Raw genomic sequence first — 13,438 nt, forward strand, 5'->3', positions numbered from 1 at the left:
CGCGCATATATGTATATAATGCATGCATGGTATGTATGTGTGATGTGTGCGATTAGTAAATATATCGCGTGTTTGTTCATGCATTCTGAATGCATCTAGTGTATGTATTTGGTCTGCAGGCATGTGTGGTATGTGTATTGGATGTGAGTACACATGTATATGGTTTGTGTATCTGGTGTATGTGTTTTTGGTCGTTTTTTATATATATGAAGCTTGCCTATTGTATGGTGCATTTATCTGGTGTACGTGCGTCTGTGTGTGGCCCCTTGATTCCTGGGCCAGTTGGTTGGGCTTACCCCCAAAGCATTAGCATTGTATTGGTAAACTGGGGAAAACTAAGGTCCTCACACAGCAGGGGGCGCTCCTTAGCCAGTTACTGGTTAGGCCTAACTAAACATATCATTGCAGGCAAATAACATCAAGATGACAATTCCATCATGGACCACATGCTACTGATGATGCTTTCAGACTGTTAAGAATCAGACCCCAGATTACATCCTGCACTACAGTTCCAGCAGCTGTAATGGAAGAGGGTGAAGTGCGAGGGTGTAAGGGACTACAGAACGGAACCACACATTTTTATTGCAAACCTACTGTCAGGATCCGTGATCCGCGGCGCGCTCAGCGCGTCCGCCACAAACCCCAACCCGCGACCGGGTGCCCCGCTGCTTCTGCCATCTGTGACGCTCCTCTCACCCTGCCGGTACCAGCCGTCATCTTAGGGGCGTGCGCATCCCGCGCTGTTGGAAATACAGCTCCTTCTGGGCCCGCCTCCAGGTTGCGCCCACGCGGTTATGTCACCGGTGCACAACACGCACACGCGGTGAGCAGTCAGCGTGCGCACGCGCCGCAACACCTTTGCTCATCAGGGATACTTCCCACACCCGCCGCTGTCATCCGGACAGCCAACCACAGTCCGGTTTTACTGACGGGTCCCGTCAGCCTGTCCCTCATTGGTGTTTACTCCCTATATACTGTATGCTCAGCCTGCCCTCTGACAAATTGGCTGAGCATAAACACTCCTATGTGCATAGTGTTCACTGCTATCGTTGCCTCCTGTGGGAAACCTTGTCTGTTCGCTGTCTTGTCTTGCCTGACCCTGCTTGTTCTCTGGACTCCGCTCTTCTATACTCCTGACTCCGGCTTACCACGACGATCCGCACCTCTCCAACAACGACTACGGCAAAGTACCTGCAACGATCCGCACCTCTCCAACCCCGACTACGGCAAAGTACCTGCAACGATCCGCACCTCTCCAACCCCGACTACGGCAAAGTACCTGCAACGATCCGCACCTCTCCAACCCTAACCTCGGCAAAGTACCTGCAACGATCCGCACCTCTCCAACCCCGACTACGGCAAAGTACCTGCAACGATCCGCACTTCTCCAACCCTGACCTCGGCAAAGTACCTGCAACGATCCGCACCTCTCCAACCCCGACTACGGCAAAGTACCTGCAACGATCCGCACCTCTCCAACCCTGACCTCGGCAAAGTACCTGCAACGATCCGCACCTCTCCAACCCTGACCTCGGCAAAGTACCTGCAACGATCCGCACCTCTCCAACCCCGACTACGGCAAAGTACCTGCAACGATCCGCACCTCTCCAACCCTGACCTCGGCAAAGTACCTGCAACGATCCGCACCTCTCCAACCCCGACTACGGCAAAGTACCTACAGCGATCCGCACCTCTCCAACCCCGACTACGGCAAAGTACCTACAGCGATCCGCACCTCTCCAACCCTGACCTCGGCAAAGTACCTGCAACGATCCGCACCTCTCCAACCCTGACCTCGGCAAAGTACCTGCAACGATCCGCACCTCTCCAACCCTGACCTCGGCAAAGTACCTGCAACGATCCGCACCTCTCCAACCCTGACCTCGGCAAAGTACCTGCAACGATCCGCACCTCTCCAACCCCGACTACGGCAAAGTACCTGCAACGATCCGCACCTCTCCAACCCTAACCTCGGCAAAGTACCTGCAACGATCCGCACCTCTCCAACCCCGACTACGGCAAAGTACCTGCAACGATCCGCACTTCTCCAACCCTGACCTCGGCAAAGTACCTGCAACGATCCGCACCTCTCCAACCCCGACTACGGCAAAGTACCTGCAACGATCCGCACCTCTCCAACCCCGACTACGGCAAAGTACCTGCAACGATCCGCACCTCTCCAACCCTGACCTCGGCAAAGTACCTGCAACGATCCGCACCTCTCCAACCCTGACCTCGGCAAAGTACCTGCAACGATCCGCACCTCTCCAACCCCGACTACGGCAAAGTACCTGCAACGATCCGCACCTCTCCAACCCCGACTACGGCAAAGTACCTGCAACGATCCGCACCTCTCCAACCCCGACTACGGCAAAGTACCTGCAACGATCCGCACCTCTCCATTCCAGACCCCGGCAAGTACCTTTGACTATTCTGACCTCTCCAACCCTGACCCGGCTACCTCGACTAATCTACACTCCAGACGCGCCCTCGTGGCTGGAGGTTGGCGTTATATCAAATCCCGCCCTCGCGGTCACGCCTTGTTTGTGGTGAGTGTATTGTTACACCTACATTCCCACTTCCATTATAAAAGGAGAGTTATTTATTTTCTCTCTCCCTTCCGGTTTATAGAACATACATGCTGTAATCATTATACCTTTAAAACTAGAACCAAACAGCTATGTTCCAATACTTAATTGAAAAACAGTACAACTACTTTTTAAGGCATTTCAACAACTGCATTGGTCCTGAAGATTGTAAGTTTTTCAAAGTTGTGAAACCTTTTACTGGACCAACTAGAGAGTTAATCTGTTATCAGTGTAACTGTTTGTACAGAGCTTTCTAAACCTCAGAGGTCTCTCCTTCATGTGTACAGAGCTTTCCAATCTCAGATGTTGCTTCCTTCCTTCTACGGACCATCACAAACCCCAGAAGTTTCTTCTTCATGTTTACAGAGTTTTCCAAGCGTCCCAGGTCATGAACAGAGCTTTCCAAACCTCTCGTACCTCTTCTTCACATGTAAAAAGCTTTCCAAACATCATGTCACTTCTTTACTTCTATGGACCTTTCAAAACATCATAGGTATCTTCTTCCCGTGTACAAAGGTTTCCAAACCTCACGTCTCTTCTTCAGGTTCACTGAGTTCTCCAAACCTCACAGGTTTTGTCTTCGTCTGTAGAAAGCTTTCCAAACCTCACAGGTATGTACTTCACGTGTACAGAGTTTTCCAAACCTTGTAGGTCTCAATGCATGATGCTCCGTACATACTATTAAATCTATAAAGAACTCTCCGGTCCATTAATTAAAAGATAGACGTCTTTTACTGGAAAATCCAACAATGCATAGAATTAATGTTGCAGCACAAATAGCGAACAGGTAACCAGGATTTAGGATTAAATAGGAATTTAAGACCTTGGCTTGCAGGAAAGACACCAAAATTAGATAAACTCTGCAGCGGCAGAGAATAGATCCATTTATACAGCACCATTATGCTGATAATCTGCTGGTGAAATAACTCACAAAGATGTGCATCTTGTAGATAAACAGGTCCCCCCGTTTTTTTGCGATGAGCAGCATCTTGCTGAACAAGAAGAAGGCACGTTCCTTCTTCATTCGCTGCACACGGAACGTTCCCTCGAGGACAAGCTCCCCAAATGCACACAGATCAGGACCTTTCCAGTTCACCAGCTGACTCTGGATCTCCTGGAGGGAGAGAAGGGACAACAGGGAGAGACATAAAACAGGGGTCATGTAGACAGAAGGGAGCCCAGCTTCTACAGGGTGACACAGGGAGATGGAGAAAGAGGGATATACACCTCATTCAATCTGTTCCTCCAACCACAGGATAATGCAGTGATTCAGACAGACAGGATCTCTCTCTCACCTCCCCCCCAACTCTTCATCTGCTTCTCTCTCCCTCCCTTTCTCTACCTCCCATTTTTAATTTTTATTCCCAGCTCTTTTTTGACTATATGTCCAACTGTACCTGCAGTCTGACCGCGTGTTCCTGTTTCCTCTTCATGTCATTGATGTACCACGCCACAGCTGTCATGGTGATAATAGCTTCTTCTACCACCTCATACCCAGGGGCGCTTTTATCAAAGTGCTTGGCCAGCTCCTGTGAGGAGTCAGGAGAGAGTCATGGTCAGACCTCAGGGGCCAAGAGGGAGTCAGGGGCCAGGAGGGACTCGGTGTCAGAGCTTAAGGAACAGGGAGGGAGACACGTCAGAGCTCAGGGGACAAGAGGGAGTCAGACCTCAGGGGACAGTAAGGAGTCATAGCTCAAAGTAACAAGGCAGACAGGGTCAGACATCAGGGAACAAGACAGAACATTCTATTAGTAAAGAAGATGTAGTCGATATCTTGCTTAGAAAGGGCCCCCAGATAATGTTTTCAATAATACGTGAGACATATAAGCATGCAACGTTTCTGGGTAAAAAGCGTTAACCCTTCAGGTTGAATTAACTTTTATAAGTTAAATTATGTGTATTTCTAAATCATTAAACAAGGGGAGTGCAAGGCAAGTACATTTTTTTCTTTACACAACACTGGACACCTCTTACCTGCAGCAGGAGGTGATATTTTAATATACGCTGCACTGGTTTGAGTAAATAGGTCTCCAGTGGCAGCGAGTGGGATAACATAGTCTGACGCTCTCTGAAGAATTTCACCAGCACCTCACTCTTCATGCACTCCCGAAGGACAGACACCGAGCTGGGAGAGAAGCAGTGTCAGAGATAAGGCTTCCCAGGGAAGAGAGACCCTAGAGTGATACTGCACAGTACTGCTATTTGGACTGTATTTTAATGGAGGGTACAGTTCTTTGGACAGTATTTTAGGTAGCATTTAAGCAATATTTAGACTAAAAATAGCACTGGGAAGCAGAACTCTAAAATACATTAAATCTTCCTTCAAATAAAAAAAGAAAGGGGAATTGTAAGTGTGCAAATAAAAGGTATTGATACTCTGGGTGTGAAAATAGAATGTGATAGTTCTCTGTACTGTACCCCGAAGTACAGTACCATCACCACTGTTGTTTCATATAGATTTTATTTCTCCAAAGTTATTGAGGTGGCTCCCTAATATTGTATCAAGTTTCTACTTTCTCCCTAATAAATTTCCCTCGTTCATGCTGAAATTAGATAATTTCTCCTCAAAAATCTCCATGCTAGCAGCTGTCACATGTTCATGGTGGTGGGTAAAAACGCAATAGGGGTTATACATCATCATTTCTTCAGTGCAAATCTTGTGCAATTATGGGGGGGGGGGAACCACAGCAGATTTATCAACGAAAAATAAATGTGTATAAAAATAGAATTATTATATTAGAATCAGTTCAATTCAGTTTCTTTTCACCAATAGGGAACCAGAAGATGCAGACTCACTTCGGGTAGTTCATGCAGTACAGCGTGTAAATATCAAAGTCTTCGCTCTATAAACAAGAGAACAACACAGTGCGGGTGAGAGAAGCAAGTCTGCGAATAAAGAATAGAAACGGACAAAATATCTATATACCTATTGCCAGTGGTTGACAAATCACCCAAAAATCTACTCGCTGAACCAAAAAATCTACTCGCCACCTAGTCCCGCCCCCAATCCCGCCCTGCTTGGCGTCGGCCATGAGGAGGTCGCCACGGGGTCAAATCCAGTCGCCACGGGCCTGTATTTTAATGGATTTGTCGAACACTGCCTATTGCGCTTACAGACACATGATGGGGGTCATTTATTCAAGTCCCCATCTGCACAACACTGTACCAGATTAATCAAGGACAATCGTTCCCATTTAAATTTGCAGTATTATCTACTTTAATAAATCCAGTGCAATATGGTGCACCACGAATGCCCTGATTGTGCAGCCGGGGGAGACTTTGAAAAATAACCCCAATATGCAATGAAGCGGATTCCCCAGGGAAGACGGACACACCGTATATTGAATAAGATTCTGAGATCCCGGCAGAGCAAACAGAACTAATATAAGAACTATTCCCCGATCCTCTGCTTCACAGCGACAGCACACTAATGTGTTGTTAGAACTTTAAAGCGGAAATACCCTTTTTTCTTTCTTCTTATTTTTACATGTAAAGCATTTGACAATGTATAATTCTACACGGTTACCTAAGCTGGCAATCGTTTGGTGCTCCTGTTATAAAGAAGTAAAAACCTGATTGTGTGCCTAACAAAATGGCCACCTTCTAACTTTGTGCTGCAGTCTGCGAAATGCTGCAGCTGATGTGCAACATTATATTACTAAGTGTAAGACATTATTGTTACAGCTTTCAGAGCAATAGACAGTCTGCTGTTTAGAAAACAGCAACATATATGTTTGTGATGCTTTGTTGCAAAAGGGCAGAGCTCGAAAAAGGAGTGTCAGAGCTTGTTTCAAAAGAGAAAATGGATATGACATTCTAAATGGTTGCTGTAGCAATCAAAGGATGATCAGTACATTAAAAAAAATCATTAAAAATGGCATTAGGAGTTTAAAAAAAAAAGATTTATTTTTTTTAAACGTACTGTATGGGATTTTTCACGTTTTCCTCCTTTAATCAAACTTTTAGGTACATAGCTATTTCTGTGACTCAGGAAAGTAGTACAGGGGTTGTGTGTCAGAGTCCCCACTGATAAACTAGTGACAAAAAACTGCCCCACATTTATCAAAGGACAAAATCTCAGTTGTCATTAAGATATTTTTTCTTCTGCATCTGGGAGAAATTGATAAATAAACCCCTACATACATATATGGCTGTTTCACTAGCCCTTGTGTTGCTGCTGTTAGTCTGTAATTATGCACGTATGTAATGATGTATTCTGTATATAATTATGTAGCACTCTGCTAAAAAATCTCTAGTCAGTATTAGTCCCTGAAGGCAGTGTAGGGGTTAATCCCTTAAAGGGCCTGCATTATTGCCTTTAAGTATTGAATATGTTTCTCTGTAAAGGTTAGAGCACTGTTTTTCAACCAGGGTTCCTAGGAAGCCAATGGTTCCCCGGGTTCCCTGCAATGTTCTGGTCATTTGAAAATTATATCAAATACAGAAGAATTTACAATGCATCTGATCTCAGACGCACTATTAGAGAAGGTTGGGGTTCCTTACAATGCATCTGATCTCTGACGTGCTATTAGAGAGGGTTGGGGTTCCTTGCAATGCATCTGATCTCAGACGTGCTATTAGAGAGGGTTGGGGTTCCTGATGTAGCAGGGTAGTCCTCCTCACCTCTGGGGGGAGTTGATGCAGCTATTTTGACTTCTAGACAGTGGTACGGCGGCCATGTTGGTACTCCCAAAGACTAGAGAGAGAGAGAGGATATCCTTGCAGGGAACAGGATATCCTCTGGATACAGCAAGGGCAAGGTCAGAGCTGGCTGGGACCGCAGAGGGGAAGGTTGTGTCTAGGCCAGAGAATGCCGCATAGGCCAGAGTAAGGCTCTGAGCCACCCTAGCGAAGTATTGTAGGGACAGCCATACCTCAGAGACTTTCCCGTTAGCCCGATCGCTAGCAGAGCAGGACGAACTGCAGGGGAGGATTCCCTAGGCCTGGAGGAACAACCGCACGTCTGCTGGACTTAAGGCGAGAAGGGATATTGTTGGGAGACCCTACTAATCAAAGGGATCTATGCGTCAGCTTTGCTGGACACTGGCTCTCAGGTAACGATAGTGTACCGGTCTTTCTATGACATTCACTTACAACATCTGCCTCTGCAGTCGGCGGAGAAAATGACTTTATGGGGTCTCAGCAGTCAGGACTATCCCATAGATGGAGTGATTCGAGTACAGATGGATATACACCAGCTTAACACTAATATGACTCACCCCATGGAGGTAGAAGCGCTGATGTGTCCCGAACTCAGGGAGCTCCCGAATTCCCCCATCATATTGGGAACCAATGCAGATGTGGTGCGATCGCTGGTCAGGGCTTTTCTTAAAGAAGTGTGAGAAATGCCTTTGGCCGAGTTTATAGCGGGGTCTACGGCAACGCGACCGCGTGACATCAGCCGTCGCCGTCCTACAGCGATTCCTACACATTCTGGTGCAGGAGACAAGAGATCGCGACCGGGGGCGTGTTCGTGAGCGGTTTGCCCTCATTGGCTGGACTGCTCACGTGCCGCTGATTGCTGGAAATATCAAAATCTTCTGGCTTCCAGCAATCGCGACGGCTGACATCACGCAGTCGTGGCAATTATTAGCACCCACGACGGACAACATGTACTTTCTACGGCGCTGCGCAACGTTGCAGTCACCGTAGCAAGTACTATAAACTCGGCCTTAATCTTCTCTGAAGATTCATCCCGTCTTCATGGAACAGGGCCACTGGATTTCTGCCCAAGAGCGATTTGGGCGATTCTTCAACTGCGAAAGAGGGGTGAACGAGATTCTACCAGGGGGAGTGCGGCGTCTGATGGCAGACAACTATCCTGCCGATGATGGAAGTGACTGGTATTTTTCATTGGAGTCAACACCGGAACAGGATGAGAAAAGAGGATGGAAGGTGGTGCCGGAAGTAAAAGAATGGAAATCTACGTTTCCTCGTCGATTTGCCGTATCCATCCAGAATATTGCGCTTCACCCTGTCCAGCTTGACTTCACTCAAGAACTGGGTAAAATATACCCTGTAACTGACGTGAAACCTCTGGCTCACGTGAACGCTGCTTCAGTGCAGGAAGCTCCTTCTGAACTACAATTCGATTTCGGCTAATCGGCAGAATGGAAGAAGTGCCTTAGCAATAAACGGGCTGAGCGGAAAGAAGTGTTCTCCACCAGTGAGATGAACGTGGGTTGTAGTAAAAGTACCCAGCACACAATTCGGTTGAGTGACACCACCCCCTTTCGTGAAAGATCTAGGCGAATCGCTCCGAGAGATGGAAGGATGTTAGGGACATACTGGAAGAGATTACGGTCGCCAGCATTGTAGCCGATTCCCATAGTCCTTATGCATCACCCATTGTGGTAGTGCGGAAGAAAAATAGGGGTGTTATAATTAATTATATAATGCAGATGAGCCACTTCCAGATGCCTAGAATAATTTGTAATAAATAAGGTGTTGGTGTAAAGCTCTTAACAAACAAAAGAACAGCGCCAGTAAATAAAACAGTGAGAGACTGAACCATTAATAAAGCCCATGATGTTAATAATATTATTGCGTATACAGTATCGATCTTTTCTACACCAAAATATACAGCAGTTTGTTATTTTAATGCACCAATAATGTCAGTTTATTGTCTCAATGCCCAGATTTGAAGCTTATTACATAAACTCTTCTTGAATTTAGACCTGTACTGAAGAGGTCATTGGTTTAGGTAAGAAATGTTTCAATGTGCACAATTTGGGGGCTAAATCAAAACAGCACCCCATTTGTACACAAAATAAATAAAGAACAATGAAAGCAACAGATTTTATCTTGAGAAACTCTTGTGTTTTTTCTGTCCCAGTTCGGCTTTGATTAATTGATCCCCAAAGAAGTGAGGATACATCTCACTGCTCTCCAGTCTCCGCTTTGTACAAACCCCCACACACAGCAGAGACTCACCCTGCTGCTACCTGCTGACTCTCTTCCTCTGATACAAGTTGACCATTTGCTGGGTCGTCTGGTCATATACAGTTATCCAGTGGCTCACAAGCTATTTAAATTGCCTCCACCACACCAAAAAAGCAACTGTTCTGCCTTTATGATCACGTGTGTCTGTGTATGTGTGTGTGTGTGTATGTGTGTGTGTGTATGTGTGTGTGTGTGTGTGTGTGTGGTCAAATACCGCTAACCAGTGGCTCACAAGCTATTTAAATTGCCCCGTCCCCTACACCAACAAAAAAAGCAACTGTTCTGCCTTTATGATCATTTGTGTCTGTGTGTGTCAGTGTATGTGTCTCAGTGTGTGTGTTTCAGTCTCTGTTTGTGTGCGTGTCTGTGTGTGTGGGTGTGTCTATCTCTGTGTGTCTCCGTGCGTGTGTGCCTGTGTGTGTCTGTGTCTCTGCGTGTGTGTGTCTGTTTTTCAGTGTGTCTGTTTGTGTGCATGTGTCATTTCAAAGAATAAGGATTCTCTTTTTTAGTGGGATATATGAGATATATTATATTATTATCAGGGAAGCTCAGGAAAAAAGACAGCTTCTTGGATATGTTGTGTTGTAGGCTGTACGGAAAGCAGCTATGTGCTGCCTGCTGGGATGGAGCAAGTGAGAATAAGCAGCAGAGGTGGCCATGTGGAGACCGTGGTTTTTAGCCTTTATAAATAAAAAACTCCAAAAAAAAAACCCCCATTAAATTAAATCCTTTTTGGTTATTTTGCTTTAAAGAACATCATGTTCATCATGATTGGTCATCATGGGTGGGCTCTCCTGTTTTTTCTTTGTAGAAGAAGAAATGTTGCTACATAGACAATACGGCGCAGAACATGTAATGCGTAAAAGTGAGGTGGTCTGGTATTTGTGCTCGCCCCCAGCAGGGGGGTGGGCGGGGGGGCTCTTACCCTCATGACGAAGCACTCAGCGATGCCGTGGGCAGAATTACAGCTTTCCAGGTCCTCCAGCAGCTCGCTGTAACACAAGAGAGACCACAGCGTGGTATTTAGTAAGGGGTCAGAGAGGTGTCTCTGCATGTTTATCATCAGAGGCCCTATGAGGGGACACCACATCTGGGCTGTCTCTGGCTTCCTAATAACACGCACATCAACCGTTCAGTGAGATTTTAGGGGTTCCTGACCAAAAAAGGGCCTTTTCATGGAAAAGTGCTGATTTGGTTTTTTGTTTTTATCAGTGAGACTATGAGACGCCCCAGCAAACAAATCTACGAGACTGACACCGTGCTCTGATCTGTACTGTGAAACATACACAATGATGGCAGATGGGAGATGAATAACCCATTCAGCACTGAAAGAGTTAAACTGTCAGTCCCAGAGAAATGTTATAAATGTTTATAGCCATATTTACAAAGCCATACAAACCTTCCAGCACGACCTAGTAAACACAGTCCTTTGTGGCTCATGCAAGTAAATGGGCTGTAAGCTTTCTAGCTTTCTTCCAGCACAGAAGGTGTCTTATGGAGAAGCACTTCTTAGTAAACATGGCCCTGAATGTCTCCAGAGTAGCCACATGCTTTGGAGTCTTTTTATGGGCCCTTACCTAATCTCTTTTGTGATAAGATAATTATTACATTGGTGCTATGTGTTATTAAACTTTGATTTTAGACCGTTTTTTCGCATTTGTTTTTAGACCGTCATTATTATAAATAAACTAATTTGGTCAGTAGTGCACTATGTAAGGGATCATTCTTCTGTTGATCGTATCTCTTCACGATTCATCAGTTTCTCTACCGTAAAGAGCCAATCACATTGATAAAATGTTTAAATGTTTTTTGTTTTTCTAATCGGTATGTAGGACTGACACTTAAAAGGATAATTCATAATCTTTAATAAATCTGGTGCTGTTTTTTTGCATCCGTTTTTTCTGTTGAGAGTTTTGATGGAAATCCGAAGCAAAACAAACCCCACACTGATAAAACAAAGATTCATTTGGTCATAAACTTGTAGTCGCCAGACACACAACAATCTGCTGTGGTTGTTTATATTTGAATAGATACAAGACAAATGCAAACGAGGGGCGGATTTTGCTCTTGATAAAAGGGTGGATGGGTTTAATATAATCCTTGTGTAGCGGGGTCCCTCCTCCGGGCCCCGGTTCCCTCGCTTACCTCCGCTACAGCAGGGGAATGTGCAGTGTGTTGTGGCAGGTTGCAGCAGCTGTGGTAGGCGACCCGGTCGCCAGAGGCCAGAGGCATCAGCGGCTCCCGTAGCAGGGCGCCGCCATCTTGGTACTCCCCGGTGCATGCGCAGTGTCACTCCACAGTCCGCCGGTCATCACAGACTTGCGCATGCGCAGTGCAACAGCGCAAGTGGCGGCCATTTCACAGAGGGCTCTGCGGGGACTACAGCCCACAGAATGCACAGGGGCAAGGCAACACATGGCGTGAATCAGCCAATAGGGTTCCAGGATTCCCCTGCTGGGGGGATTGATACAGTTGGTGCGCTGCGAGCCACGCCAGTCGGTGCTGGGACATCAGAAGGGTAGGGTGTGCATGTGCAGGGTGTCAGTGGCCCCAGCTAGGCCCAGACTCACTACAGTTTGTGGCTGCTACAGGGACAGGCTCCTTAGATAGGGACACTGCCCTCATTAGCCTCTATAGTGTCAGGGACACAGCAGGACGCCGCGTAGCTGATGCGGCCTGTGGTCTGGAACCAGACCACCACCTACAGTACAGAGACCCTCTGCATGGTGGCACCGTCCAGGAGGGACACCACCCACAGTAGAGGCAGAGGCATCGCGGGTAACATCACTGGATCCGCAGGTCTCACCTTACTGCATCCGCGCCCAGGTGTTGGAGCACCTGGCAGGTGCCTCACCTCACCACGTGCACCAACTATACACCTTCTGTTCTAGTGGGGCAGCGCTGTCTCCCACACTTGGGTGGGTTAGTTTCTGTGGACACCGGGGAGGTTAGGTGCCAAGGAGCACCTCAGTACTTTGGGGGGGGGGGGGGGGACATTTCATCTGGGTATGGACGCAGGGTTGATTGGCACTGTGGGGATACAGCCCTGCGAGGCCTAGTGGTGTGGTAGTGGTTGTTCTTATGCATGTAGTAAACTGCTATTATACTATAACCATGTGTATTATTCATATATTGTCCTGCACAGGGTTATCCAACACTGTTAGGATCCCGCGCAGGTGGAGGCGCTGTCACCAGACAGATAAGGTACACCCCAAGCTCCCAGTTGCGGAGGTTCAGGCCTCCTGTGAGCCGCAGGTAATGTACCACACACCATAGCCGCCATATCTCCCAGGGGGTGGGGGAAAGCGCACTACACTTGTATAGTGCCGACTGTGCGCAGCGCTGTACATAGAATTTTTGCAGGCACGAGTCCCTGCCCCGCAGAGCTTACAGTCTATTTTTTGGTGCCTGAGGCACAGGGAGATAAAGTGACTTGTCCAAGTTCACAGGAGCCGACACCGGTTTTTAAACCAGCCTCCCCTGCTTCAAACTCCGAACAAACACATAGCCACGGAGAGTTGTTTTTTTTAAGCAGGAAACCAAATCCACTCATGGACAGGCCTTGAAAGTACAATTCCAATGTCTTAGAAAATCAGCCAGACACAATTTTCATAAATCTGCATAGAAAGAAATTCCTTTCCTGGAACTGCCGTAGTTTATCAGTTTCATGGGATCAGCCTCCTAAACACACGGCCTGTTCCAGAGTTTAATATCAGGCTGTACTCTGACTATTGTACTGCAGCTATTTATAGGAAACCTATATGACAGGCTGAAAACCCTCTAAGACATGCATGCTGTACAAATTGTGTGCTGTTTTTTTGAACATCTGGCTCTGTTGCTAAATGAGGGGCGGGTTTCACTCACAGCCAGGTACACGTTCTCTATGCACAGGAGAGCCATAAAACCCC

General features: G+C 46.8%; 1 protein-coding gene across 6 annotated transcripts in view; it reads right to left on the reverse strand.

Annotated features, from left to right (window-relative positions):
• PLEKHG2 (pleckstrin homology and RhoGEF domain containing G2) overlaps window positions 1-13,438 on the reverse strand; it is a 135,374-nt gene that overhangs the window by 34,425 nt on the left and 87,511 nt on the right. For all 6 annotated transcript variants that reach the window (XM_075608220.1, XM_075608217.1, XM_075608221.1 and 3 more), the window contains exons 5-9: window positions 10,456-10,522; window positions 5,385-5,431; window positions 4,563-4,713; window positions 3,986-4,117; window positions 3,520-3,702 (exon numbers count right to left, since the gene is read on the reverse strand). In XM_075608220.1, the coding sequence (XP_075464335.1) occupies window positions 3,520-3,702; window positions 3,986-4,117; window positions 4,563-4,713; window positions 5,385-5,431; window positions 10,456-10,522 (580 nt within the window). The remainder of the gene's footprint in view (window positions 1-3,519; window positions 3,703-3,985; window positions 4,118-4,562; window positions 4,714-5,384; window positions 5,432-10,455; window positions 10,523-13,438) is intronic.

This window comes from Ascaphus truei, chromosome 7 (genome assembly GCF_040206685.1).
Source record: "Ascaphus truei isolate aAscTru1 chromosome 7, aAscTru1.hap1, whole genome shotgun sequence".
NCBI lineage: Eukaryota > Metazoa > Chordata > Amphibia > Anura > Ascaphidae > Ascaphus > Ascaphus truei.